Raw genomic sequence first — 25,099 nt, forward strand, 5'->3', positions numbered from 1 at the left:
TATTGATCAGTATCAAAAATCCAATATCAGACAGGCAGATAAAGGGATATTTAAACAGCCAAATGTTAAGTTATTATTTGGGCTACAGCTTAATTATAATCTATCCCATACCATTTAACTATTAATTGTAGAACAATTCATTAATAGCCCTGGTCTCAGCTGCTTACTTTCTAATTAAGTTCCCCTCTCCTCAGTGATTGCTTTGGCTGACACGACGCATTTGGAATTACATCCTTGAGCAGCTGTAAACTTTTACTTTTACAATGAGTAAATAATAAAGTTTTAAATTTGAACCTACAACTTTTAAAATAGCAGTGCATGAATTCAACACAGAGAGCATGTTTCTACATGTGTTAGAGTGAGATTTTATTACACAGCAGCGTATTCTAGCCAGGTGAATTGGCCTCACACAACCTCGTAGGCCTTGAGGTTGATAAAGAAGCTGGGCCACTCGCATGACCACAACAAACGTCTTCCACGTCTTTTCAAATACGTTGAACTTCCCAGAGTTCAATTGGCTGGACTGTTAGGGATGTGGCACTTTTCCTAGCTGTTCATTGGTCTGGGGGTCATTAAAACAAGGGTGGAGGGTCCTTATGTTAGAAAGAGGGGAGACACCTGTATGTGAGGACAGCTCATGGGTTCATTTAAAACCAATCAGTCAACATAATGGAGACAATCCTAGAATTCCTCTTCGGTATGCTTGAAGGCTTGGTATTAAAATGGAGGAATTTTACTTCAAAATATGAGGAAAAGCCAACTGATAAAAAGTGTTATGTATATAAATATACATAATACATAACTCAACTGAGTTTGCAGTGTAACACAGAAATATCTGACCAGTTACTCCAGATTTTTGCTGATGACACATTTCTCAGACATAGCTTCTGTAGTTTTTGATGGTTCCTGTGGAATAGGTCACGTTATAGACAGTGAGTCAACAAGGGGCATGACTAGAGATCTAGCTAGAACTGGCCTGGCCCAGCACTCGCTGCTTTGTAAAGGTGTCCGGTTTACAGACACGTAAAAATCATTGGGGCTGGAGTGTTGCAATAGAAAACATTCATTAATGAGATGTGTTTTCCCAACCACACTGAGTAATATCAATGTCGTAGCTGAGTCAATATGCAAAAGACATAAAGCTGGACAATTCAACAGTGTTTGTACATGAAGACATTTCTTTATTGTGACACAGAAATCTCAAATGCCATCTGATTCTTTACATCTGTATAATCCATTTTAGATATGTTAAGTTTCTGATGTGCAGAGGTAAGACAGTAAAAGTTAAGTTAATGCAACCATAAATAATTGTAATAAATATCAAGTAAATGTACAGCACACATTTTTTCGCAACACCTCTTTGTAGGGATATGTCCTTTTTATAACCTTATCTACTCCCCCGGAGGAGGAGGGAGTAGGAGAGAGAGAGTGTCCCTGTTAGCAGCGGTATATCACCCTTCAAAAGAATTGAACCAAAACTAAAACTCGCAAGCAATTCAACAATCCAAAATGCGTCCAGTATCGATTCTGTTGTGTTTTTCAGTTAAGTAAAATGGTGATTTTACCCACACAAGAAAACATCTTTCACCATGAGTAGAAGACGTTGAATCCATCTGAGTACAAGACAAAGGTGGTAAGATTACTGGTATTTCCAAAATTCATAAAAAAATGACAACACAACAAACTGGATATCCAACAGACATCACCTAGTTTGCTCATTTTAGAATCTTTTCTTGGAAGAGTAGTGCAAACCATAAAACAAAAATTATAAAGGTGAAGTGAATTAGCAATTAATACAAACTGCCATCAAACATAACTTCATTCTATTTACATCTTTTTTTTCCTATTTAATTTTATACACAGCTAAACATTTGGTTATGGGTAAAATGAACAAACAAAAAGAACAGCAGAATCCTGTTCTTCTTTCATTAAAGAAAACTATGAAAAGGCAGAACTTAAAATAACCCCCGCCCCTCCCCCAGTGTGTGTGTGTGTGTGTGTGTGTGTGTGTGTGTGTGTGTGTGTGTGTGTGTGTGTGTGTGTGTGTGTGTGTAGATTGTGTATGTTGGGGAGTGAGGGAGGGCTGTTGCACATTCAGTAGCAGTAGCACACAATGTGGGAGAGCAGCTCATGAGATCATCCTCTCCATCCAATTTTTTAACAAAGCAACAGGTTTTTACAAACCTGAAATGCAGTATGTCAGAACCAGCATGCCTCTCCTATTGTCCAATCTACCTGACCTACCATGCCGCCACAGTTACTTAGATATCAAAAAATCAAAAGAGCAATTTTATAAACTAATAGATTAATATGTACTTTTTACATGACTTAAATACCCTCTCTTCAGAGACTCCGATAAAATGTATTCAGTTTATATAGGCATAAGTTAGCTTGTCTATTAGCAGTTCATATTTTTTTTAAACAGGCCATAAACTACATATTATCCTGTACAGCACTTGTGTTCACATCTTCTGCCTGCTCATAGCTGTCATTGTCAAAAATAGGCAGCATTACACGTTTCCCTTTTCCTGGTAGTAGTCGTACCTCTGTCTCGAATGTCAGGAAATTCTATTAAAGTCATTTGCCATCGTTTTCTTTTCACACACAACCAGCATCACCCTCTGGAGAACCACTCCTACAGCAAAGGCATGTTTCAGATCATCACCCCCACAGAGGGGAGACAGAGGGAGGCAGCTAGGTTAAGCATTAGGAGAGTAACAGTTTCTTTGTTGCCTTCACAGCAATGCAAAGCTCAGCAACTCAGAGAAGAACTAGACCACACTTTCATACTAAAATGTTTCTGCAGAAAGATTTCAGCGATCATGAATTGAACTTGTAACTGTAAAGTGCTGATCTGAAAGTCATCCCATTAAGTTGTTAAATTCACAGAAATCGACTGAGCTTTGCTAAACCCTCTGGTCAAAGTAAGGGCGAACAAAAAACTGTGTCACAGTTGTTTCACTACAATGCCATCCTCAAACTCAGTGCAACCACAACAGACACCTGTTAACGGTGTCAGTGCAAGTTCAGATTATCTTCCCTGAAATCCTCACAAAAATACGTGTCAAGCATAACCATGAAATGTAGTATTTGTGTAAACTGCGATTTAAAAAAAAGCAGGGATAAACATGCAAAGCATCAATAGCCACTCAAAGTAAAAATAAATTAGATTTGTGGTTTTGTTGGAGCAGCAGAGCGTTGTGACTGTGGTCTGTCTCAGAGGAACGTCCAGGATTGTGGGAGAAAAGGGAGGCAGGGGTCAAAAGTAAGATGGGAGTGGGAAGGGGGCAGGTATATAAACTTGGGAACGTGGGGTTGTCAAGTCTTCTTAGCCGCTGAGAGGGTCCTCGCGGTAGTGGATGGCATATCGCAGTTTCTCAAGCATCACATCCAAAGATGTGTACTGGGGCAGTTTCACCATGAACATACAGGTCTCCACGCGAATGTAGCGAGAGTCTGGCTGACCTGAGGAGATGGGAAAAACAGGAAGGCGTATTACAACAAAATCACCTGGTACTTGTCTTACATAATGAGTGTTACAACTGGCAGAAGGCCAATGTGTTGTTGTGTTAGCAATAATAAGCTTGTCAAGGTGATAAAAGTGAGTGTTAACCATTCTTATCTCTAGTAAATCAAGTTCAGAACTCTAACAGTGTTCCTCCTACATTGTAACTGCTTCACATGTCCATTATACAGACCTATTCATTTACAAAAGCAAAACACTAAGGCAAATAGCGGGTTCAAAGTCTGTGCTGCTTCGATCATCACTATCAGTACTTTCTGCACTAAAAGCACTAAGAAGAACATCACACAGAGATAGGAGCTTTTGTGTCAAATCACGGCCCTGTTAAAACCTTGTTAGCAATTACCTGCCGCTCCATCAGGAGGGGCGATCTTCATAGGGTACGGGGGAACGTGGGCGGTGTCTGGCCCCCCGTCCTTGCAGGGGCAGGTGAACGGTATGCGCTCCTGGTTGCAGGCAAACTTGATGAACTTGCAGAGCTCCTCTTGAGTGAACATCTCCAGGGCAGTCCAGAAGAACTCAATGTGCTGGTCAGTCTCCATCAGACCCACCTGGTACATAGTGTGAGCCTACAGAGGGAGACAGCAGATTGATTAGATCTGATTCGTGCTATTAGAAAAAAGAAATAATAGTTTCTCATGTAACCCTTACAGGTCATCTCTCTCCAATTCATCTCTCTCTCATATATCAACAATGGGAAAAATTCTAATCTACACTGACTAGCCAGTTAAGGTGCTACAGCTGACACTGCTAACATGTTCTGGGACAATCACTAATAAATATGTCATGGTATGTGGAGAAATGTTGCCTTGTAGTATATACAACAAACAATTTCACACAAATATATATATGCATACCTTAAGGAACTCCAGGTTGATGTAAGGCAAGCCACAGGTGCGCAGCTCCATCTCGAGGGGGATGAGCATGGTGAGCAGCTGCAGGGGAATGATTGAGCCGAGCCCTGCGCGCACTGCCGTCATACACTCCACGTTCTGTAGCTCTCTAAGACGGAGGCTCCGCACCGCCCGCGCATACACATCCTTGTTCTCCCAGCTTAATGCACACAAACAAGCATACAATATATTTATATATAGACATATACACAAGATGAAGATATCAGACTATAATGAGCTGCTGATAACTGCATGAAAGAACTTATAATGACAGGAAAACAATGATCTGAGCAAGTTTCCTGTACCCGACAGTGAGGCTGCGACCTCCCTGACAAAGCTCCACCTCCTCGCCTGTCATAGTGATGTAGGTGAAGGTGCAGCACGGCCGGCTGGGGGAGTCAGGGCTTTCTCCCGAATGGTGCTGGGACGAGATCTCAGCACACAAAGCCTCCAGCTCTGTCTCATCACTCACCTGCAGGGTCACAGAACAGAGTTCATGTTAAGGTCACTAGCACCATAGTATGAGCAGGGATAGACGAGAGGTATACACCCTTACATTTTCAAACTTCTTGACATAGTTGTATGTGAGCACATCAGCTTCCTGCAGGTCCTGCTCTGGGTCGAGGGACTCGCCCACCAGACCTTTCCAAAAGGAGCCAAGTAGGTCCAAAGGAAGTGGCACATCTGCACGGATGGCTATGCCCAGAAGCTGACCAAAGAAGTGCAACAACTGTTCCTCTGCGTAGCTGATGGGGCAGGGCGTCAGGATGTACTTCCCCTGAGGAAAGCAGAAAATCAACCATGATTCATAACACACCACCTTTGTTTTACCAGATATTATTCTTAGAAAGACCATATTCTTGCAATTGTGCTATCAACAAAACGCACTGTAATGTTTCATATAACTTTTGTAATGCTTCAAAACTGTGAAGACACATTGAAATTTCAGGAAGAAACGGGCCAATCCAGGCTAGGAATTATTCGCCGTGTTGGTAAGAACAAAAGTGTCAAGAACAGGACATACTGAAAACTTTTCTTCACTGATCAACCTTACCTTGTTACGGTTGGCTGCAGCACTGGGGCAGGGGAGAAGCAGGGAAAGAGCAGAACTCTGTAACTCCTTACACACCTGCCATAGGAAATGTCTGAAGGAGCCACCTGGAGAGACAGATTCAAAGCTGTAGTTAGGTTTGAAAAAACAAATCTTGACAAGTGAGAGACAGCAAGGCAGTACAGAAAAAGTAATAAAAAAGGAAATTCTAACTTGTGCCATGAACTTCCTCTCCAGTAAAGCGGATGTTAAAGGCATAAGTTGGGTCTCCTCCGCTGGCCAGTTTTACACAAAGCTGGGACGACGGCACACAAGACAGCTGGCGTGCTGCCTGGCAGAAATACGTGTTCTCTGATGATCTGATCTCACCTGAAGAGAGACAGAGAGCATGTTTTTAAAGATCCAGTACAAGTAATACGAAACTGGAAACAATAAACATGTAAACAATTGAAAGGATTGCTTACCTCCCACAATCTCTAGAGGGTCCAGTGTAATCTCTGGGGCAGCATGGTCAGCTGTCCGCTGTACTGTGGCATTCAGTACTCTGTTCATTACAGTGACCTTAGTGTCGTAGAAGATTAGACCTGTACACAGTGGAGATGGAAGAAGGGGTGATTAGTCTAAAAGGACAAGATCTGATCAGATTCACTTTTCAGTCCAGTTCATACATTATGTTTTAAACCTTTATTTAGACACAGAGACCTGGCCGTTTGTGTTTTAACAAGGCAGAGACACTGATACAGTCACACCCACATAGTTGACTTTGTCCCCTTGACTCAGATCCTGCTCACCTTTGGCCTCACATAACAGTGCTGCAATGCTGTTCTGATAGGTCTCCGTCTGTCTCAGCTCCACAAGCGGCAGGAAGAAACTCTCCAGGGTGTTGTTGAGGGACTGCAGTAGAGCAAAGCGCAAGCGCAAGCTCTCTACAGGCACATCTAAAAAAATGCCACAACACACACACACACAAAGGTTAAATACACTAGTGTGACTTACAGTATGTAGCCAAAATAAATAATTAAGTGTTTTGTAAGCAACCGCATGTTACATTACAGGTGACAATATGTGCACTGCATTCGAACAATATTACTGGAAGAAGGGGAAGAGAACAACAAGAACACCAACATGTTTACTACAAAGAAGGAAACAATCAAATGGTTTACTTACTGAGCAGGGAGGCCACACGAGGATCAGCAATATCACTGGGGTCCAGGTAGACTTCATGGGGGTGTAGTCTGGCTGGTGTGATAGCCAGGTGACGGCAGAGCCTGTTGATGTACTGGACTAATGCCACGTCCATTTCCAAGCTCCACTTCCGACAGGCCTTCTGGGCGTGACGGGTGTCTATACAAGTGCACCTAGTACAGAAGACAGTTGCTGTTATAGAGAGACCTCCCATATTGTTTAATCACTTATATTAATAAGATTAACAGTCAGTGATCAAAGATGAACAGGTATTTGAAAGTGAAATACTCTGTGGTCAGTGCTCACCTATGAGTATTACCTAAACATCTAGAGTCTAGATGTTTAGATAATAGATGGTCTAGATTGTAGACCATCTAATATGTCTGGAATGTGTGTTAAAATAAGTTATATAGCCATCAAACTGCTAATGTACATCAAATGATTGGCTTTATACATTTTAAACACTGGGCAAAGTGTACATTGTACATTGTGTATTTAATAAAAATATACATAACTGGCGATGGAGCAGTGGATAAGACACATGCCTTTGGTGTGAGAGACTCGGGTTCAGTTCCCACTGTGACACGTCCACCAATGTGTCCCTGAGCAAGACACTTAACCCCTAGTTGCTCCAGAGGCGTGCGACTTCTGACACATATAGCAATTGTAAGACGCTTTAGATAAAAGCGTCAGCTAAATGAATAAATGTAAATGTAATGTACATAACTATCACATTTGATTCAGCGTCAGCAGATGCTTAGCATTAAAAGGCATTGGACTGGGAAAAACATGGGTCATAATATCATAGATTAAGACAAAAAAATTCTACCTGCTACTACACCTGTTTGACGAATCAAAAAGTCAGAGAAATTGTCCTGAATTCAGTAATAGATTTGTTGGGTTGCTATATGTTTTAAATCCTCATAACATGTCATGCTAGAGTGCAATCAGATGAGAAGTGTTAAAATTAAGTGCTTTCTATGCTAGGACATTTTGATAAATAATTGCTTTAGAATAATTCTAATAATTTAATTGAAGGTTTCAAGTGGACACATTGTCACATTGAACACAACATGTTGGGTTCCCGGACAGCTAGTTTATGTGACAGTATCTGAGTTACAGTTGACTTTCCCCAGTCTCACCTTTCAAAGTGGAGGTCATAACCACAAGCCAAAATTGCTCTCCAGACACTACGGATGTCCTGCTTGGCCCGGTCAACAGCAAATCTATGGAAGCCCTCCAGTGTCAGGTACTTCTCTTCTGGGACTAAAGAAAACAAAGTGGTATGTGAGTCAGCTCCTGGTTTCAAAACAGGACTCAAATTTACTCTTGTAGGATAGTAGAGCATCATAGAAGAGCCCCATAATTAGTTACCAGAGTGAAATGTCAGAACTTCAGATTGCTATTTTGTCTGATAGACAGTAAGAACATACCAAGATATATTTAATTTGTAGTTATATAAAACAAAGACAAAGGTTAGTATAATTCTTAAGACAAAATGTAACTGTTGGAAACATTTTGCAACTACTATATTAACTCCACTGTCTATAACTTGGAACCATCAATCAACTAACGTGTTCAGTGTGGTCAAAGTGTGTATTACTGCCAACCTTCAGTTTTCTTAGCAGGAGATTTTTCCACATCTTTCTCATCAGGTCTGGATTTCTCAGGAGACTTTGGTTTCAGGACAGTCTTCTTCTCACTCAGTGCAGTCCTGGCAGAGGCAAGAGACCAGCTTATTTAATTCAATTACTGTGTCAAAGTGTGAAAGTGTTGTGTGGGAAATGACTCACCTGACACTGTTGAGCACTGACTTTTCCTTGGTGGGAGGTTTGGTGATGGGCCTCTTGGTGCTCACTACCTTGCCTTGGTGCTGTTCTTTTCCTGCTTTGCTGTATTTGTTCTTATTGGGCTTGGGAGTGCCATACTTTCTTAGAATCTGAAAGAACCAAATTATTTTGATGTGTTAATACTTTATACTGAATATACATTAACTATTTATTTGTGGTTGTTGACCTCAGATGGAAGAGCAGGACTTTCAACATGCAACACATGAAAATTTACTGCAAAACAGGATCATTGGATGATTCAGTGAATGATATTAAATCACAGCATTTTTAACATTCCCTGCCAATGTCTTATATACCTGAGTAAGCTGGTCCTCAAGTACTTTCTTTGGAGGTCTAACATTGGTGAAGAAAGTATGCAGTAGGTTTCCAGGGGTCTGAGAGTTGATCTGCTCCTTGCTGAGGTAAATGTCAGACACTTTAACTGGTTTGGCTGGTGTGAGGCTGAGCATCTGCTCGGAGTGCACACAGCTCTTAAAAATATCTGTGAGGACATCTCGTGCTCCAGGTACAAGCTTGTCACCTTGAAAGATAGAGAGAGATCATTTGAGATTTTTATACTGGCAGAACTAATGGCACTGTCTAAAAGCAGAAAATATCTAATCAATCAAACACCAACCTCTGACTGACTTGTCCAGGAAGTAGTCTTCAAGCGCGGAGCTTCCCTGTGTGTCAAACAGGCTTTGGTTAACACTGGAGGCTGTAAGGATCTCCTCATTGGTCAACTCCATAAGCTCCTCTTCACCTTCCAGACTGGACAAACCAATCAGGTCACTGCTATTGAAAAGACTGGCGCGGATTTTTTCCACTTTGGCCCGAGAACGGACCTAAAATTAACAAAAGAAATACAAGTGTATTTCCTCAGAACAAAACGAAATCAAACAGCTTAGATCTATTATGGTGCTCTTAATCAACCCACCTCAATGACAGCATAACCCTTGATGGGCCTGGCCAAGACTGCATTGCTCTCCAGTGAGGTGACTGTGTGCATAGAGCCCCCATCTGACAGTGACTGTGTTTCTGCACTATCGAGAGGCTCCCCCAAGCTGCCGAGACTCCCCAGGCTTCCTGTACTACACAGGGAGGTATCTAGACTCTCCTGACTAGACACAGTCTGGGGGTCTTGGGGGCCCTGCTGGGGGTATGTAACAGCTGAAGCTGCAGCAGCGGGAGCTGGAGGAACAGCTAACAGCTCCTGATCGACAGAAAGTTCACTGGCAGTGCGGGAGACTCCCTGAGACGAGCTGCAGATCGAAGTCTGGCTGGTAGAAGCCGAAGCACTCACGCTCATAGCTGGAGTCACACTGCTAGAGCTGTCAGGACTCTCAGGACCTCCATTGTTGGGAAAGTGGCGCTCAGGTTCAGAGCACAGTTTGCCATCCTGAGGGCTAGAAACCCCAGCTCCAGCTTTGGGCTTTTTGGGGTCCTCTTCCTGCAAAGGGATGAAGACTTCATCTTTGAAGAGCCCTCCATGTGCGTTGCAAGCCCTGCGGATAGCATTCCGAACAACGGCCTCCTCCAGGTGCGTGGGGATACCTGAGAGCACCAGCAGGCGACTGTGGGCAGTGGGGCCCACCAAGGCCTGGCAGGCATCCGTCACTGCATCGCTGGTCACGCTTAAGCCCTGCGGGTCCTTGTTGGCAAGATGTCGTAGGATCATTAGGAGAGTGAGGCAGCGGTGGAACCACAGCATGTCCTCAGGTTTACTCCCCGCCATGTTCAGCAGTGCACTGTCACTCTCTGACAACCGTGCTCCTCCACTTCCCCGCTTCCCAGAGACTGCTGCTGCCACTGCAGCCGCTGCTCTCTCACGCTTCATCTTCACCTTCTTACGTTTGGATAGCAGACTGGGGCTCTGTGGTGTCTGTCCAGGGGACGATGACGAAGATGAAGAAGAGTCACTAAGGTTAGGGGCGCTGGTCGAGGACAGGGCTCCCACTGAAGAGCCGCCAACATTGAGGGGAAGCGTCACCTCTGCCACAGCCAGACACACCTCCATCAGAGCGTGGAAGTAAGTGGAGAACCGGCTCTGTTCTGCCCCCAGAGCCAACGCGACGCCTCCAGAAGACGACCCTCCTGCTCCAGCCCCTCCAGCAGTCCATCCCTGAGTCTCCCGGTCGTAGAGCTTCCGGAGTTCTGTCTGGAGGGCCATGAGCACGGCAAGGCAGGGGTTTAGCAGCAGAGCGATGGAGCTGGAGAGACCAGCAGGGCTTCTGCGCTGCTCCAAGTGGTGGATCTTGCGCAAAAGCTCAGCCAGCAAGTGAAATATGAGTTCTTTGATGGAGGGAGCCAGATCAGTGGTCCAAAGCAGACCACCTAAAACAATATGAACAATGACATAGAAAACAGTGAAAAATGGGATATCAGGAAATCTTTATTTATGTTTGGCTTTCAAAGTTCTTCTATGATTTCTGGAGCTAGTAGTAAAGAATAATGAATATGCAGGTTTAACTAGCCCACAAACTCCTGTGTCCTTGTTCTTTCTGAGGAGTGCAGTTTTGATAAATATTTGAAATCCCACATGCAGAGAGGTAATCTATCTCTATGTTTTTAAAATATTTTTAATACACAAACTAAACATTAAATTCAAGCAAATAATTTAAAATAAAACCGATAAAATCCACTTATGTGCCTGTTGGGTGATTGTGGAGAAGGAATTTATTAGGGTTGCATTACACTAACATGTACAGCAAATACAGGTTAATGAATTTGGCTTATTAATTGGTGGTTCAACCTACCTAGTAGTTCTACCACCTGCAGCAGCACAGATGAGGGCACTGTGTCCAGCTCATCCTCTGATCGCTCACCGCTTTCTCCCAGCTTCCACGTCAACAGCTGTTCAGCAAATGCCATGGCCAGAGGAAACTCAAGTGGCAAGGAGTGCAGCACCAGTACAGCACCAGGAGGGGGCGACACTCCTACAATCAAGACATTTGGATATTTCATTAAATTTTATCCTGTGCCAGATTACTGTTTTTACAAAAAGGGGAAGCAGCCTGTATGAATTTCCTTTTGGGAGTCAGATACTCACCCAGTTTGATGTGAACCTTATCAGTCGGTATGATAACAGATGGGTATTGGTTGGTTGTGGGAGGAGGGGTAAGGCCTGTGTTGGTAGGTGAGGCATCCAGAGGATAGCACACAGCCTCCATCAGATTTAGCTGGCCATTTCTACGCACTTTGTGACCCAGGCCATACACCATGACTCGAGCCCAAGGAGCCTTATAAAGGCTGGAGCTAATGGAGTGGAAGAGACAGGAGAGAATTTAAATATTTTTGCAGGAAATGGACGGTTAGAAAATCTGAGATCATCATGACTTGCTGAAGTTGAATTCTTCTAAGGAACTCACTCTTTGCGGCAGCCTAGCTGGCTCTCCTTGCAGGACGCGATCACAAATGCAGCGCCTGGAAAGCTGACATCCATGCTAACCTTTGACTCAGTCACTGGAAACTCTTCAGATGTAAACTGATCTGGTGCATTCTGACAAAGTGAACAGAATTACAAGAGAAGATCAGCAGTTTTACACTGACTCATACTAGGTATGCAGACAAGTTTATTAAATCAAGCACTGATTGTACTGACCTGTAGGAAGCAGCAGATCTGCTTTGTGAGCTCCAGCAGGCTTTCCTCTCCTTGATGCAAGGCACGGGTGATGGCAACTGTCAGCCACTCCCGGATGGGCTGAACATTGCCCTGGTAGAAAAGGTCTGAGGGAGAGCAGCTTTGGCCCTGGAGGTTGTGAAGCACCGACTGGGCCAGTAGGATAGAACTAGAACTAATAGTGCCATCTGCAGGAAGAACAACATCAGAGCAATCAGCACAGAACTACAAAAGGTTATAAACATCACACAGAGATCCAGTTATTCACAAGAAAGATTAATCCTCACCAGGGAGGGGTGGAGCCAGCAGCTGATTAGACAGCAGCTGCAGGTGTTCTAAAGTGATGTCACGGATAGCAGGTATGTGGAAGAGACGAGTGAAGGTGTGGGGGTTCTTGGGGGCAAAGATGTTGAGCAAGGCCATACGGCAGTATAACCGAGCCAGCGCACTCTCACAGCGAAGCAGTTCCCTACAGTTAAACAGCAAAAGATTGAATTTTGAACACTGATACAGGATGCATTTATATTACGCTCATCCCCATTAGGTTCATACATTACCTATGAATCTGAATGTTGCTACTGTCTAGTGAGACTAAGCCATTAGCCGCAGTGCGTCGAGATCCGGCAGGCGGGCGCTCCAGCATCTCAATAGGGTACCAATACCTCACCAGCACCCCCTCACTGCGCAGGTAGGTTTCCACCTGTACCAGCTCATTCACCTGGACAAGTTGAAGTCAACAAATTATTTCGGCTTTTATGTTGATGAGCATATGGATTTTTTGTATGGCACATGAGAACTCTCAGAGTCCATAGACAGGAGTTATTGGCTAAATTAAATCAATTAGAGATATTGGTTTCTTTACACAATTTTTCAAGCTGGTGTTTGTCTAGTCCTTAATTAGACTGCTGGGGTTTGGGGCCAGGGAGGTACTCAATGAACGAAGCTGTTCATAAACATACCATTAGGCATTTCCTGGGCTTCAACAAGTGTGCTACAATTCTATGCCTACAGAATAAGTTAATAGATATTGTTGGAAACAGGCAAGCCAAACAAATATTTAAATGGCATATACAAAAAAATAAGCCTTGGTTAAAAGATATGTATAATAGGTGTTGTAATTTGAAGAAGAGTTGCAGAAAATTGATTGGGTCTGTAAGGGAGAAGGTGTAAAAGTGTAAATATGACTGGGCCAAGGAGATTTTGACCAATCCCAAGTTGTGTACTTTTTAAATTAAACTATTTGTGCTCAAATAAGAGCTGGCTCTTCTTATTAAAAAAGGGGAAAGAAATCAACTTTTGGAGAAGAAAGTCTAATTTGCCATCTTTTGTTTAATGATATAAAAGATATGACTGAGATGATTGATATGAATGATTCACAATAGGGCTGCACAATTTGAAGAAAAAGTCATACTGAGATTATTGTGGACAATATTGAGATTTGCGAATGCGATGCGATTATAATAAAACAAATGGTAGGCTACTATGAGTCGACATTTTGAAATGTGCATTTCTCAACTTGAATAAAGTTAAACAATGTTTATAACAATAACAAGTAAAACAGATGTAAAACAGAACAAGGGGAGCAAGTTGCTCTACAGAGGAGGAGGCTAGAAGCAGCAAATATGGGCACACTGTCATCCTGACACCAGCTCAATGTCCACTGCAGATTCTCTCTCCACACTGTACATGAGTGTATTAAATAAAGAGCATACTGTTTAGTTAATAGTTTATTGTTAGTATAACAATAATATATTAAATACTACATTCATTAGAATTTTATATAGTCTAATAGTATACTTTTCTTTATCACTAGTTCATTTCTGTGGGTTGTTTTTATTCATTAAATCCTTGTGCAAGCAAAATGCTCTACATTGGTCCCACTTCATCCAGGCTGTGATTGATTGGTTGACGAAAAGTGACTGAAAAGCATGTCGGCTGTGTGAAAAGCTGAACATGTTGAACAACAAAAGGCACCGACACAGCGAACGTTAAATGGCAGCGAGCCAAATCCAAACCTTCCTTATCTTCTCCTGGTTTTCTTCTGTCTTAGCCTACTGCTTCAGCTGCAGTTGATCTCTGTCTCTGTCACACAGTGACTGGTGCACCAGCATTTCTCTCATCGCTCCGGTGACGAGTCCGACTATGCTTTGAATGATTAGCGGCGGCAGCGAGGTGGGAGGGAGCGGGGGGTTTACGGTAGGTTGTTGTCTTAAAAGTTACTGGCACACTGCTCATAAAACATTTTTCTCATTACACATAGGCTTTTCTGTTTTAGGGGCACATGTGAGAGCCAGGAGTGGGCGGAGATAATGAGCAGACTGCAGCGCACACACACTCTGCGATTAGATGAATCGTGCAGCCCTAATTAACAACGACTGAAATAGCTGTTTGAAAAAGGTCTTAGTTATGGAGTGCATAGGAATTCAGGAAAAGAACCTTTTATTAGTAATCACTGGGTGATGATGATGATTATTATGATGTTTATGGTGATCCATTCATTGATCTATTTTCTTCTTAAATATTTTCTTTTTTGGAATATTATTTGAATTAATATGTGACCAGGCTGCTGGAAGATGTTTGCTTGTGGGAAAGAAACTGGTGTATTGTTAATGTTTATGTAAAGGTGTTTAGTAATATCCAAATAACGGCTCAAAACAATGAAGCATCACGTTTTGTACTTACGGAGTCCACATCCAGCACTACCCCATGCAAACCAAAAGTCTTTAACATGCCCCGGATAGCAAACTTCGGCAGGGCTGTCCCTCCTGTAGTGCTGTTGGTATTGTTGCTGTCCGGACAGCGGATGACCACAGTCAAGCCTGTGTTGAGTATGCAAATTATCATATTGTTTTATTTGCAGCAGTACAATGTGTCAAAATCAACAGTTTTAATACAGAGCTTACTTACAATGTACTGAAGTTTGCTTAATTTAACTTAAAGTATAATGATGTAGGTGAAAGGTACCTTTGCGAACTTTGTCAATAGTGAACTTGTTGGCCTCATCCTTGATGTCCTCAATGGTAGGGAGGTAAAGGTCACGAGGAATGCCGCCATTCTCTTCATACAGGAACTCCACTGTCTGTCTCGCAATGTCAACCATGCCTGGACCGTGGAGATAAAATGTGTCAGTAGTACAAGTAGTCCATGTTTAACCAATAATTAAGAAACTCATTTAATTTAACTGTAGCATTAAAACAAAATTAGAACAAAGTGACTTAAGTAACTTCTAATTATATTTACGACAGTGCCCTGCTTGTGTGTTGCATGAAAGCAGAAGAATTAATAGCGATAGTGTTGAAAGCATTTTAACAGTAGAAGAGTGATTCTAAAAGTAAAGCAAACATGCGTGTGGTAGATAGACCAAATGTTTGAGCTTCTTCCCATGTTTACAAATTGTAAAGCTTTGTTCAGCTGGACATTAAGTGATGTAATGTCTTATGCTTGTCCTTGGCCCCTGTACTGTAAACCAAGCAACTTTTTACTGACCACTATTGCCCATTTACTCCTTGATTTGATCACATATTGTTTTATGTTATGGTAATTTGCTATGTATTGAACTAGTAGTTTAGGTCATGTTTTAATCATATTCTTTTATTCTTTACCTAGCTGCAGGGCTCCTTTGATTTGGTCCAAGCCAGATTTCCTTTCAGCCTCGTTACGAAACCGCCTACGAATGGTAGGGAACACTTTGGTCTCCCAGGCCTTTACCAGCAAGGCATAGTGGTCCTCCTAAAGTTAAACACAAATCCAAATAAACAATGAAGAGCAAACTTAAAAATATTTTAAGTCTTTATTAGAAGATGAAGATGAGGATTGTGGAGAAGTAAACGCCCCACTCACTCTTGGGACATCATCATCATCCTCATCATCACTTTCATCATCTGCGATAGGAGGAGGATGTGGGTCAGGCCCAGAGGTGACCAGGTTCTCGTAGCTCAGCTCAACTTTGTAATGGCACGACAGGTCACTGTTGTACTCTGTGACAACAGGAAATGACAAAAAAGGAAAATACATATTACCAACTGGGAGACAAAATTATACACAATCATTGTATGAATGTAGTGCATGCCCTATATTTATGCAAAATCAAAGAGGTTGAGGAAAAGCATGCATGTTTGATGAGGAACAAGCTGAAACGAAGGTGATAAACATACGTTGCTGAGCGGCTGCTACAGCTGCAATCCGACAAGGGGGTCCATGGGAGCCAGAGTCAGAGGTAACACTTGCGCCTGCATCGTTATCACTGTCTGAGGCCATTGCAAAGGGCAGTGCTTCAAAATTTGCACTTATTTCCTCTGCAAGGTCTACACACAAGTCAGCCGCATTTCTGTGTGCTTGGCCTTCCGCGTATGCAAATGGCCGGTTCCCAAAGTTGGCACGGATCTTTGAGTTCTACCAAAAAAGGGAAAGAAAATAAAAGAATCAGAATCAGAAATACTTTATTAATCCCCAAGGGGAAATTCTTTTTTTACAGTTGCACACATTGCACATCAAGGCCTAAGGAATGGAAATAATAATAGAAAGAAGGTAGATAAAGAAATAGGATACAAATATAAAGAAAAATATAAAAGGGTAAGGATATGTACAATATTTATATTATTAAAGAATTGCAATGAACAACAGTACGGTGAATAAATAGCAGCATAATTTCATTATTGACAGATAATATTGCACAAAAACAGAAGATTAACTACATTAATTCTGAGGGAAAATTGTGTCGCTGAAAAACTTTAATATTAAAAACAATTTAAATATAAAGCAATGTCAACAGAAACCAACCTTTTTTTGAATGTGTACCAGGGGCCACATTCCACCTGCTACATCCTCAAGGATGGGGCTGAGCCGCTGGCCGCAATACGTAAAGTAGACCCTGCCTTTAGGGGCCTGACCAGGAGGTGGAGGAGTGCCCTCAGAACGCTCCCAGCCTATTCCTGCCACGTCGCCTGTGTTTATACAAACGGTCACACTCAGCTATGATTCAATGTTAAGACTAGATCCAACCTGAATTAAGGGAGAAAGTTATGCTTGCAAAATATCTTCTTTTTTTTAAGTAGCCAGATAAGATACAATGCTTTTAAGGAGTTTCAGTTCAAATCCATAACACACATTGCTGTATGGATTTCTAAGTTGACTAAATCAAACAAAAGAAACAGTAGATTGTATTTGAAGAAAAACATATGTTGTCTACTGTCTCACCAGGAAGTAGAGCCACATCCAGTCTGACACTCTTCCACTGCAGCAGACTGGAGCCATTATAATGTACTGCCCTACCATTACTGACATAACAGAGACAGACAGACAGGAGACAGACACACAGAGATGGAACACAAAAGAGAAGGATAGCAGTCAGCACTCACGTCAGAGACAGAGCAGTGGGAAAAGTATGGAGTCTCTCAAGAGTTTATATGGAAATGAACATACTTATGAAACAGACATGTGCCGACAGGGTTTGTCCATGCGCCGTCTCTCTTCTCTGCCTCCGTGGCAAAACCAAAGGACACAATTGGGCCACTGTCCTCCTCAGAGTCTCCATAGGAGACAATTTCTATCTCCCAGTAAAAGGACGGGGCCTGCAGGAACAAATACAAGTGAATGTAAGACGGTGGACAGACTGCAGTCTCAGCACATGGCAGAGATGCTCACAAGTCTTAGAGCTAGAGTCCAAGTCAAGTCTCAAGTCTCTCGTGGTTATAATGAATGTTGTATCACCTCAATCAATCCAGGTTGCTTATAAAACTGCATAGCTATAAGGAATTCTGTAACTGTAACCTGTTTTTCCACTTACAGGGCACAACCATGTAATGGGCAATACAATTAATGACAGCTTATTAACTACTGTAAGTGTAAAGTTAACTAAATAAAACTGTAACGTTACATGATCAACAATAACCCTGTAACCTGTTTTTCCACAACCACGTACACTGATGTACAATGCGTCTACAACTGATGAGAGCTTATAAACTACTGTAAGACTCTCAAACCAGTGTGATGTTATAACTAAATAAAACTGTAACTATACACGATCAACAATAAACTCTAACCTGTTTTTCACAGAGCACAACCATGTAATGTGCAATGCAATGAATTCAAAACTAAACAAGGAGAAGCAGCGTTCAGTTATTCTGCTCCGTTTATCTGGAACAAACTCCCAGATAACTGCAGGTCTGCTGAAACTGTCAGTTCTTTTAAATTAAGACTTTTATTTTTACCATTGCTTTTAATTAAATATTTACACGGTGAGAAATGAGTAGGTAATTGAGTGAAAAGATAATGAGAGTGAGATTGAACAGAGTGAAGGAAGTGGTCTTCAATCTCGCGCCTGAGTTATTTGCAGGAACCTCTGTCCACCTGTAAACACGCAGGTGGATCCAGAGTATAACTGGATCAAAGGGGCCTGCGGACAGACATGTCCTGGTAGTCATGTCTGTAGTGTCCGCGGGTTTCAGTGGACCCAAAGATTGCTATGGACCCGAGTACAGACTAGCTAGAGAGAGTAGATTAAGTGTACTTCTCTGTTTATTCTCTTTTCAAAATAATAGATATAGCGGAACGTAAATTATTACGTTAATCGACCACCACAGGTTTTAAGCAAACGCTCATTCTTCTTTTCATAACGAACGCCAGTCGGACCTAACCTCCGGTAGGTCGTAGCTAATGCAAGAAGCAAGCTAACATTAGTTGGCAAATGCTGAGCTAAACATGTTTACCAACAGACCCAACAGAGTCAGGAACCATTTCTTCCCACAAGCCATCACTATGATGAACAACTGATTTCTGACCCACAGTCAGGAACAATTCCTGTGCAATAACCCAGTAAATCTGTCTCTAATCAGCCACCTGTTTACTGGTTATCACTTATTATTTATTCATCATTCTCTATTTCAGAGCTGTTCATACTGTTAATAATGTCATATATATATATATATATATATATATATATATATATATATATATATATATATATATATATATATATATATATATATATATATATATATATATTCTGTATACTGCCCAAAACATGCTGTGCCATCACTGTAAAATCACTGTGGAGCAACAGAACCAACCAAATTACTTTCTCCAGATCTAAAGGTTGTAGTTCCTACAGTAGACTAATCTTTGGGTGTCGTTTCGTTATTATCTGCTCTAGCTTTTCCAACTATTTGTTCAGCTATATGGTGAAAATAACAGCCCAATATGATGTGAAATTACATATTTTCATTTCATTGGAAAACATAAAATTTTCTTGGGGGAGCACCCCCACACCCCCCGACCAACACCAAAACATTCATCTAAAGCTCACACTGCAACTTTAAACTACTCTAAGGTGCATCGCATTCTCATGGACACAAGAGCAATGTTGCTGAGACATGTTGTGTTGGGGTTTTATATTCAGACAAAAATTGTGCTTCACCTCCGCTCCTACAATTCCATCCTAGGGGAAACACTAAGTTTATTTGTTTTGTGAAGTGTGACTATTTCTTCCGGGGGGTAAGTTTTCCTAAAACTAAACATTGTTCGTGAGTCCCGCACCTCAAGTCGAGTCTGAAGTCACTGTTTGTCCGACTTAAGTCGGGCTCGAATCTGAGTCTCAAACTCGAGTCCCATCTCTGGCACATGGTTTTTATTCTCACTTCTACATGTTCAAACAAACTGAGATGGCAAAACATGTATTCCACTGTGATGTGCCCACCTGAATTGGTACAGGACAGGTAGCATAGATGAAGGTGCCTCTGGGCAGCCCTCCACCAGCACTTGGATCAGCCAAGAAGGTAACAGAGGTCAGACGAGATGAGAACATGCAGGCACGGACTGGAGGGAACACTCTGGATGGAGACCAAGTGATCTCCTTAGGCTGAAAAGACGTCAAAGAAATAAGGAGATGAGTGCTAACAAACTTAATTTATCAAAATCTCTTTGAAGATTTTTGAGTGCATTATGAATTGAGGCTTGCAGCAATATATGAATTTGATAGTATAAGGATCTTGCCTTCAGCTGTCAGTCAATTAAAATATGTTTAACTGACTTAAGAGGTTTTCCATCAACACTTTTTTTAAGACTGAAGTCAGGCTTTCTTTGATGAGGGAAAAACTCAGTAATTTCTTTTTCTGTTTTCCACCTTCTTCCATGACAAATGTGTATCCAGTCCACATGTATGTTACACAACAGGGGATCTTTCTTGTGTTACTGCAAAAGTAATTAAATTTGGTAACTCCCACCTGACGTCTGTCAGTCTGCAGTGGTGGAGGAGGAGGCCGAGCGCAGTCCCGGTACAGCATTCGCACTCTTTCACATTGAGCTTCAACCATGCCGAGGCGCTCCCCTGCACAAGAAGGCCAACAGTGAATGATGGATGATGGACAATACATTATACTGGAAATAGAAGGTTTTGACATGCCAGCATGTATGCTTACCGGGGCTGCATTCCTGTGCAACCAGGTTGAGAACCTCAACAGCAGCAGGACACTGCTGGATGAATTCCTCACAGAAGGAGCTATCCTCCAGGAGCTGTGCCATCACCAGGCATGCCCTGAAAACCATTAAGAACCTTGTGATAATAATCCAGTCTATGATCTTGCTGTCAAACCTCCATTACATTTTTTTAATTACATCACATAATCAAGAGTTTCAAAGGGTTTAAAAGGTGTCCACATATTAAATACAGATTAAAGAAGCATTAACTTACATGAATGTTAACTAACCTGGTTCTGATTTCAGCCAGCAAGCGCACTGCAGCCATTACCGGGCTGGAGCCATCTCCTGTAGCTGGTAGAGAAGTGTGAATGGAGAGACTGCCTTCCTGTGGCAGAAGCATGGACTGCACTGCTTGTACCACCTTTTCTGTTATTGACAGCTTATAGAGGGGGAGAGCCTGTTGGAGTTGGATAGAGTGTGAAAGGAAGACACAAATAAAACCAGAGCTCATAATTTCCATTATTTTCCATAAAAATAAGGACAGGGTGTTGTGTTTTATGCTGAAACTTACCTCAGATCTTGGTGTGCAGAGACGTGATATAGGCACTGTCAGGATGTCTGAGGCTTTGCAAGCTCTCCTATACTCGCAAGAAGGGAACTTGACTGTAGCTATGCCCTCCTGCTCATTGATGGACATAACTATGCCCACACTGCCCAGAACTCCTTTACCTACCACCTGTAGAGTGGAGGAATCACAAGAAATGTGCCAACATTTAATATTTTTAAGCTTTTGAGGGAAAAAGAGATGCTTTATCTAGGATGCAAATAGCAGTATATAAAGTATAGCATTTTCACTGATTCGTCTCTGGTAACTAACCTGAACCTCAGAGCCAATCTTGATTGTTTCTTTGAAGCCCCCAAGGGCGCAAAGTGCAGCAACTGCCTGTCTGCCAATGGCCTGCAGCTTAGCTAGTTTTCTGCCACTGCTGCTCCCATTCTCCAGAATACTCTCAGCATACTTCCCCAGCTGAGGGATAAACATCAGGGCCCGGGAGAGAACCTACCACAAAACCCAAAGGAGAAAGAATTTGGTTTAAAAGAAACATCATCTCATTGTTAATTATTTTCAAGCAATAGTCAGAATGCAATTAATTAGCACAAACATAGCAATAAAGTCAGACACATAACAAGTCCTTTACTTTTTCAGCAGTGCTGGTCCAGATCTGAGCGGTGTTGGACTCGGGGGCAGTGAGCAGGCTATGCAGCAGAGCAATAACCTCAGCAGCCATACTGTTGGCAACATGGCCGCTGATAAAAGGCCTGACAGGGTCCGACCTGTTCAAGGCAAATTCAGAAGTCAGAACAAGTCTGTCACATATACAGTTTGACCAGACAAACACACACGCACATCAACATACAGTGTGACCAATACTCATTTACTGATGCCTATAACCGAAAGCTGAAGAAATTATTTATATAGGAATGTGGGAGTGTCAGAATATACAGTGAGGAAAATAAGTATTTGAACACCCTGCTATTTTGCAAGTTCTCCCACTTAGAAATCATGGAGGGGTCTGAAATTGTCATCGTAGGTGCATGTCCACTGAGAGACATAATCTAAAAAAATTAAATATCCAGAAATCACAATGTATGATTTTTTAACTATTTATTTGTACGATACAGCTGCAAATAAGTATTTGAACACCTGTCTATCAGCTAGAATTCTGACTCTCAAAGACCTGTTAGTTTGCCTTCAAAATGTCCACCTCCACTCCATTTATTATCCTAAATTAGATGCACCTGTTTGAGGTCGTTAGCGGCATAAAGACACCTGTCCACCCCATACAATCAGTAAGAATCCAACTACTAACATGGCCAAGACCAAAGAGCTGTCCAAAGACACTAGAGACAAAATTGTACACCTCCACAAGGCTGGAAAGGGCTACGGGGAAATTGCCAAGCAGCTTGGTGAAAAAAGGTCCACTGTTGGAGCAATCATTAGAAAATGGAAGAAGCTAAACATGACTGTCAATCTCCCTCGGACTGGGGCTCCATGCAAGATCTCACCTCGTGGGGTCTCAATGATCCTAAGAATGGTGAGAAATCAGCCCAGAACTACACGGGAGGAGCTGGTCAATGACCTGAAAAGAGCTGGGACCACCGTTTCCAAGGTTACTGTTGGTAATATACTAAGACGTCATGGTTTGAAATCATGCATGGCACGGAAGGTTCCCCTGCTTAAACCAGCACATGTCAAGGCCCGTCTTCAGTTTGCCAATGACCATTTGGATGATCCAGAGGAGTCATGGGAGAAAGTCATGTGGTCAGATGAGACCAAAATAAACTTTTTGGTCATAATTCCACTAACCGTGTTTGGAGGAAGAAGAATGATGAGCACCATCCCAAGAACACCATCCCTACTGTGAAGCATGGGGGTGGTAGCATCATGCTTTGGGGGTGTTTTTCTGCACATGGGACAGGGCGACTGCGCTGTATTAAGGAGAGGATGACCGGGCCATGTATTGCGAGATTTTGGGAAACAACCTCCTTCCCTCAGTTAGAGCATTGAAGATGGGTCGAGGCTGGGTCTTCCAACATGACAATGACCCGAAGCACACAGCCAGGATAACCAAGGAGTGGCTCTGTAAGAAGCATATCAAGGTTCTGGCGTGGCCTAGCCAGTCTCCAGACCTACACCAAATAGAGAATCTTTGGAGGGAGCTCAAACTCCGTGTTTCTCAGCGACAGCCCAGAAACCTGACTGATCTAGAGAAGATCTGTGTGGAGGAGTGGGCCAAAATCCCTCCTGCAGTGTGTGCAAACCTGGTGAAAAACTACAGGAAACGTTTGACCTCTGTAATTGCAAACAAAGGCTACTGTACCAAATATTAACATTGATTTTCTCAGGTGTTCAAATACTTATTTGCAGCTATATCATACAAATAAATAGTTAAAAAAAATCATACATTGTGATTTCTGGATTTTCTTTTTTAGATTCTGTCTCTCACAGTGGACACGCACCTACGAAGTGGGAGAACTTGCAAAATAGCAGGGTGTTCAAATACTTATTTTCCTCACTGTAGTAATCACACTACTGTAGTTATTCTTATTTTCTTACCTGGCCAGCTCAGCATTCCTGTCCCTACAGACAGCGGTCTGAGCAGTTTTCTTCTTGTCACCAGTGGTGATGCCTCCAGCAGCCTCCTGGGCTAGTGTCTCCACAGGCGGACCAACACTCACTATCAGACCAGATTGGGCCCACTTGTTGGCCTTCCTCAGGGCAGCAGATGCCTCTTCTGTGATCACCTCACAGCTGCCGCTCTAGGGAGGGTTTAAAATAGGACAGCAGCAGTAACGATAGCAAGTTTTAATATTGTGAGTATATGCTTTTAGGTTCTGGGTAAATGTGTGTTTGTTCTTCAGTAAACCTCTTACCTTTGTCATGTCTCGGTCCATCTTTACCACCTTTTCCATGTTTGCTCCAGTGCCAAGCCGAAAGGGACGTCCTTCTGAGCTGCTGCATTTTGGAGTGGATGGAAGAAATGTCACAGAAACTCAGATTAAGATTGCTAATATGAAATAGAAACAAAAAAGCCATTACCAACAACCTTACCTGAGAAGTGGTTGTAGAACCTCATGGGATGACTGGTCCTCTCTCTTGTGGATAAAGATTGATAGCTTGCCATCAACAGCCTCACCCTCCTCCCCAGCATCCTCCGACTTCAGAGCTCCTTTGGAACTGGCACGGGACAGGCTAGTGTCTGGCTCAGAGGAGCTTGGGGAGAGCAGGGTCTGACAGCCTGGTAAAGATGGAATATTGTAATTATTAAAAATTAGCAGGAGAAACTAACTTCATGACTATCTTGACTATCATGTTTTGATTTATCATTTTAATTTTTTATTAAAAGGCCTATATCACACACACTTATTTAGTACTCCTAGGTAAGAGACCAACCTGGTACTACATAGTCTGCCAGCTTGGCTAGCAACAAGGCGGCAATACGAGAGGCAGGGTCCGTAGCATCTTGTTGCTCAGCATCTAGAGTGTTAATAGAGTAGCTCCATGAAGGCAGGGCCACGTTACCACAGTCCTCCACGCTCATGAGAGGCAGGGCAGCTCGGCATAGCTGCAGGATGATAAGCACCAGCTTTGGAGAAGGTCTTTGGTCAAGCAGCAGAGACAAAAGCTTAGAAACACAAGCTGGCTGGCTGAGGATAGCTTTTCCTATGTGGCTCCTGGAATACAAAACAAAGAAATGCTGTATAAATACACACATACATATACATATACAAATACATGATACATGATATACATACATGACATAAAATTTTACCTGGAAAGGTCATTGAGCAGACTGAGCACATCCTGTAAGGCATCATTACCAGCTGCCTGATTCCCACAGCACTCTGTGGCTCTCGCCAGGTGATTGGTCAACAGGCTGGACACCTGCCGTGCCAGACCAGAGTGTACTGCATCTGTAGACCCACCTTTAAAGAGAAAATGACTGATTACTTACCTATCATTAAAACATACTACCAACTTTCTTCTGACCATGGGGGAAAACCTTCTTAATGTGCACTTTA

The 25,099-nt window shown here is 42.4% G+C and overlaps 1 protein-coding gene across 3 annotated transcripts in view; it reads right to left on the bottom strand.

The window, feature by feature from the left end:
* Window positions 1–1,155: 1,155 nt before the first annotated feature.
* LOC119891272 (probable E3 ubiquitin-protein ligase HECTD4) overlaps window positions 1,156–25,099 on the bottom strand; it is a 41,889-nt gene continuing 17,945 nt past the window's right edge. For all 3 annotated transcript variants that reach the window (XM_038702736.1, XM_038702738.1, XM_038702735.1), the window contains exons 35-76: window positions 24,850–25,003; window positions 24,471–24,751; window positions 24,129–24,315; window positions 23,951–24,032; window positions 23,634–23,836; window positions 21,715–21,850; window positions 21,393–21,575; window positions 21,087–21,251; window positions 20,803–20,972; window positions 20,515–20,630; window positions 20,320–20,423; window positions 19,794–19,955; window positions 17,522–17,670; window positions 17,297–17,376; window positions 16,880–17,043; window positions 16,255–16,492; window positions 15,941–16,077; window positions 15,703–15,829; window positions 15,065–15,202; window positions 14,783–14,919; window positions 12,658–12,818; window positions 12,388–12,569; window positions 12,083–12,288; window positions 11,850–11,980; window positions 11,531–11,736; window positions 11,238–11,417; window positions 9,419–10,815; window positions 9,119–9,326; window positions 8,799–9,022; window positions 8,446–8,591; window positions 8,263–8,366; window positions 7,795–7,918; window positions 6,635–6,825; window positions 6,259–6,405; window positions 5,932–6,051; window positions 5,681–5,836; window positions 5,471–5,574; window positions 4,973–5,194; window positions 4,722–4,888; window positions 4,381–4,576; window positions 3,870–4,092; window positions 1,156–3,465 (exon numbers count right to left, since the gene is read on the bottom strand). In XM_038702736.1, coding sequence (XP_038558664.1) covers window positions 3,329–3,465; window positions 3,870–4,092; window positions 4,381–4,576; window positions 4,722–4,888; window positions 4,973–5,194; window positions 5,471–5,574; window positions 5,681–5,836; window positions 5,932–6,051; window positions 6,259–6,405; window positions 6,635–6,825; window positions 7,795–7,918; window positions 8,263–8,366; window positions 8,446–8,591; window positions 8,799–9,022; window positions 9,119–9,326; window positions 9,419–10,815; window positions 11,238–11,417; window positions 11,531–11,736; window positions 11,850–11,980; window positions 12,083–12,288; window positions 12,388–12,569; window positions 12,658–12,818; window positions 14,783–14,919; window positions 15,065–15,202; window positions 15,703–15,829; window positions 15,941–16,077; window positions 16,255–16,492; window positions 16,880–17,043; window positions 17,297–17,376; window positions 17,522–17,670; window positions 19,794–19,955; window positions 20,320–20,423; window positions 20,515–20,630; window positions 20,803–20,972; window positions 21,087–21,251; window positions 21,393–21,575; window positions 21,715–21,850; window positions 23,634–23,836; window positions 23,951–24,032; window positions 24,129–24,315; window positions 24,471–24,751; window positions 24,850–25,003 — 8,045 coding nt within the window. In that variant the 3' untranslated portion in view covers window positions 1,156–3,328. The remainder of the gene's footprint in view (window positions 3,466–3,869; window positions 4,093–4,380; window positions 4,577–4,721; window positions 4,889–4,972; window positions 5,195–5,470; window positions 5,575–5,680; window positions 5,837–5,931; window positions 6,052–6,258; window positions 6,406–6,634; window positions 6,826–7,794; window positions 7,919–8,262; window positions 8,367–8,445; window positions 8,592–8,798; window positions 9,023–9,118; window positions 9,327–9,418; window positions 10,816–11,237; window positions 11,418–11,530; window positions 11,737–11,849; window positions 11,981–12,082; window positions 12,289–12,387; window positions 12,570–12,657; window positions 12,819–14,782; window positions 14,920–15,064; window positions 15,203–15,702; window positions 15,830–15,940; window positions 16,078–16,254; window positions 16,493–16,879; window positions 17,044–17,296; window positions 17,377–17,521; window positions 17,671–19,793; window positions 19,956–20,319; window positions 20,424–20,514; window positions 20,631–20,802; window positions 20,973–21,086; window positions 21,252–21,392; window positions 21,576–21,714; window positions 21,851–23,633; window positions 23,837–23,950; window positions 24,033–24,128; window positions 24,316–24,470; window positions 24,752–24,849; window positions 25,004–25,099) is intronic.

The sequence above is a fragment of the Micropterus salmoides genome, unplaced genomic scaffold (assembly GCF_014851395.1).
Source record: "Micropterus salmoides isolate LMB-PRFRI ecotype aquatic unplaced genomic scaffold, ASM1485139v1 Ms_hic_scaffold_7, whole genome shotgun sequence".
Classification (NCBI taxonomy): Eukaryota; Metazoa; Chordata; class Actinopteri; order Centrarchiformes; family Centrarchidae; genus Micropterus; species Micropterus salmoides.